This window comes from Sinocyclocheilus rhinocerous, unplaced genomic scaffold (assembly GCF_001515625.1).
Source record: "Sinocyclocheilus rhinocerous isolate Xijiao unplaced genomic scaffold, SAMN03320098_v1.1 scaffold15269, whole genome shotgun sequence".
Classification (NCBI taxonomy): domain Eukaryota; kingdom Metazoa; phylum Chordata; class Actinopteri; order Cypriniformes; family Cyprinidae; genus Sinocyclocheilus; species Sinocyclocheilus rhinocerous.
Genome location: NW_015627370.1, coordinates 1 through 2,807, shown reverse-complemented (window position 1 = coordinate 2,807; position 2,807 = coordinate 1). Strand labels below are relative to the sequence as shown.

The 2,807-nt window shown below is 34.7% G+C and overlaps 1 protein-coding gene across 1 annotated transcript; it reads left to right on the top strand.

Annotated features, from left to right (window-relative positions):
• Nucleotides 1–945: 945 nt before the first annotated feature.
• LOC107727406 (uncharacterized) lies at nucleotides 946–2,786 on the top strand (the record flags this gene model as incomplete). Its single annotated transcript, XM_016537270.1, has 3 exons — nucleotides 946–1,236; nucleotides 2,065–2,400; nucleotides 2,485–2,786. Coding segments are annotated over exons 1-3 (690 nt in total), but the record flags the coding sequence as incomplete, so codon positions are not given.
• Between the last annotated feature and the right edge of the window lie 21 nt (nucleotides 2,787–2,807).

Below are 2,807 nucleotides of genomic sequence, written 5' to 3'. Positions count from 1 at the left end.
AGTCTGCAAATATTTCTTAATTTGTGTTCTTCTGTGCCAATTCCTAAAAACAAAAGATAAATTATTGATGCTGATTTCATTTGACTGGCAACTTATTCTTCCTGATTGTATCTTATTATTTTAATTGAATTTATTGTTTAATTACATTTTTTGATAAAAGATTATAAATATAATTTTTTTTGACACAAAAGATGACACATTTAATAAAGTTAGAAAAAAATGGCATTACAAAGGTAAACTTTACGCTTTAAAAAGTCAAATATCACCTTGGAATGGGAAGGTTAATCTCTGTCATTGATCAGGTGTTCCTACTTTTTATTTTATTTTTATTTTTTTTAAGTAGGGGCACAAGTGCTTCTAAAAAGAAAAGTAAGCGTAGAGTCCTGAAGAATGTAACGTTACCTTTTAAAAACGAATTGCAAATGTTTATGCAAAGTGTAAACTATTAAATATAATCTACAAATCATGCAGTACTGTACCACTAAATAAGAAGTGTTTTTAGCTGAGCTAATCGGGCAATAATAATAATTATTATTAATCATTCTCAGTTTTTATTCAATCATTCTTTCATTTCACTAATCAATATTTTTTTTTCTTTCTTTCTCTTTTTTTTTTTTTTAAACACAAGGGGTCATAAATGATGCTTACACAATAATAATAATTATTATTAATCATTCTCAGTTTTTATTCAATCATTCTTTCATTTCACTAATCAATTTTTTTTAAAGAAACACAAGGGGTCATTAATGATGCTTACATTATAACATGTGCAAATTTACACACAATGTATCTTTAATTTGGCCAGAATTGCAGGTTTCTGTCTTAATATCCAAGAAGGTTTAGAGAAAATATGAAATAAGTTTAATGTTATAATAGATTATAAAGGGTTTTATAATTAAATACATCTGAAAGGTCATCTAATATTACCCCGCCCCTTTCCTAGCTAGAGTCCGCCCAGTGATTTGGCCATTTCCGCCACTGTTAATACGCTATTTTACAAACGGAACACGGCGAAAAGCCTTTTTTCTCATGCATATTAGAAAACGCCAGGAACATTCATACCTCATCGCTCTCCTTCCATTGGGAGAATCCGGGTTACTTTCATTTTACTGCTCCCCATTAAAGCAGAACAACACTTATGAATCAAATTCCGCATTCGTTTACTGAGGGGAAAAGTGGTGAAAATGAAGCTTTTCTTTAATGTACTCACAGTGACTTTGTTTTTACTCGACCATGGTGAGATCTTTTTCGTTGCAATCTCTTTTCCGTCGATTTCTGTGGCCTGTAGTAGGCCTAAACGCATCTTTGGCGCTGGAGTGATGGACGCTATTGTTGGGATAATGGTTAGGCTTGAGGCTGAGAACTGAGCCTGACACTCACAGAAATCGATGGTCGGTGAAACACATATTAACAATTAAAAACAACGCTATCGCAGTTCAAACGAGATCAGATCAGTTTAATTTGCGTGAAAATTGTCTTTTGAAATAGGTCACGTGACTGGGTATAAACACGTAACTAACTTCAGTAAAAGTTGACATTATCAGTTCATAAACTTATCAAATGTAGCTTGGATGTTATGTGAGTGCTTTGGTTAAAAGCTTCTGCCAAATTCATAAAATGTAGGCCTAAATGTTGCCTACACACGTTATTTACGTGGCAGATTAAGCACTAAAATATATTTATAAAATGTAGAAAATACTGCAGTGTATTGAGTCTTTATAAGGTGCAAAATAATTCTCTTAAGTATTTTTTTGGGTTCTAGTCATCTATGTAATATTCATTATGATTCTATGAAAATGATTAATGTTCAAATATATATAGGGAAAGGGGATGAAAATATGAATCAGGATGTGGATTTTGTGTTGTATAACATCATTCATGAGACTCGTGTCTGTTTGTCTGAAGAGTGAATGTGTAAATCAGTGAAGTTCATCTGCTGTTTGTTTGCATGTGTGACATTATGAATCCAGACACATTTCTCTGCTCACAATCTTTATGATCTGTAGACTTAATATTTTCACAGCATTATTGTATATATTTTTTTGTTTGTGTTTGTTTCTTCAGGTGTTTCTGGTGTTTATAGAGAAAGAGTCTCAGTGTCTGTGATGGAGGGAGATTCAGTCACTCTACACACGGTGGTTCAAACAAACCAACAAGAGGATATTAAATGGTATTTCAGCGGCACTCGCATTGCTGAAATCAGTGGAGATCTCAGTAAGATCTGTACAGATGTTCAGTGTAATGAAGGTACTGAGAGATTCAGAGACAGACTGAAGCTGGACAATCAGACTGGATCTCTGACCATCACAAACATCAGAACCACAGACTCTGGACTCTATAAACTAGTGGTACTCAGCAGCAGCAGCGACAGTGAAATGATCTTCGCTGTTTCCGTCACTGGTGAGTCATTTAACGAGTGTTTAAATGCAGTTTATATATGTTTAAAATACAAGATCCTCCAGCAGCTGTTGGTTTGTGTTTCAGGGGTTTCTGCTGCTGAACGAGATGAAATGAAGGAGGGAGAATCTGTCACTTTAGATCCTGGTGTAACAAAACACCCAAATGATTTGTTGACGTGGTTTTTTAATGAGATTCTTGTTGCTGAAATCACTGGAGATCAGCGTAAGATCTGTACAGATGATGAGTGTGATGAGAGATTCAGAGACAGACTGCAGCTGGACAATCAGACTGGATCTCTGACCATCACAAACACCAGAAGCACAGACTCTGGACTTTATAAACTACAGATCAGCAGCAGCAGCAGCAGCAGCTTCAGTTTTAGGAGGGTCAAGAGTTTCAGTGTTTCT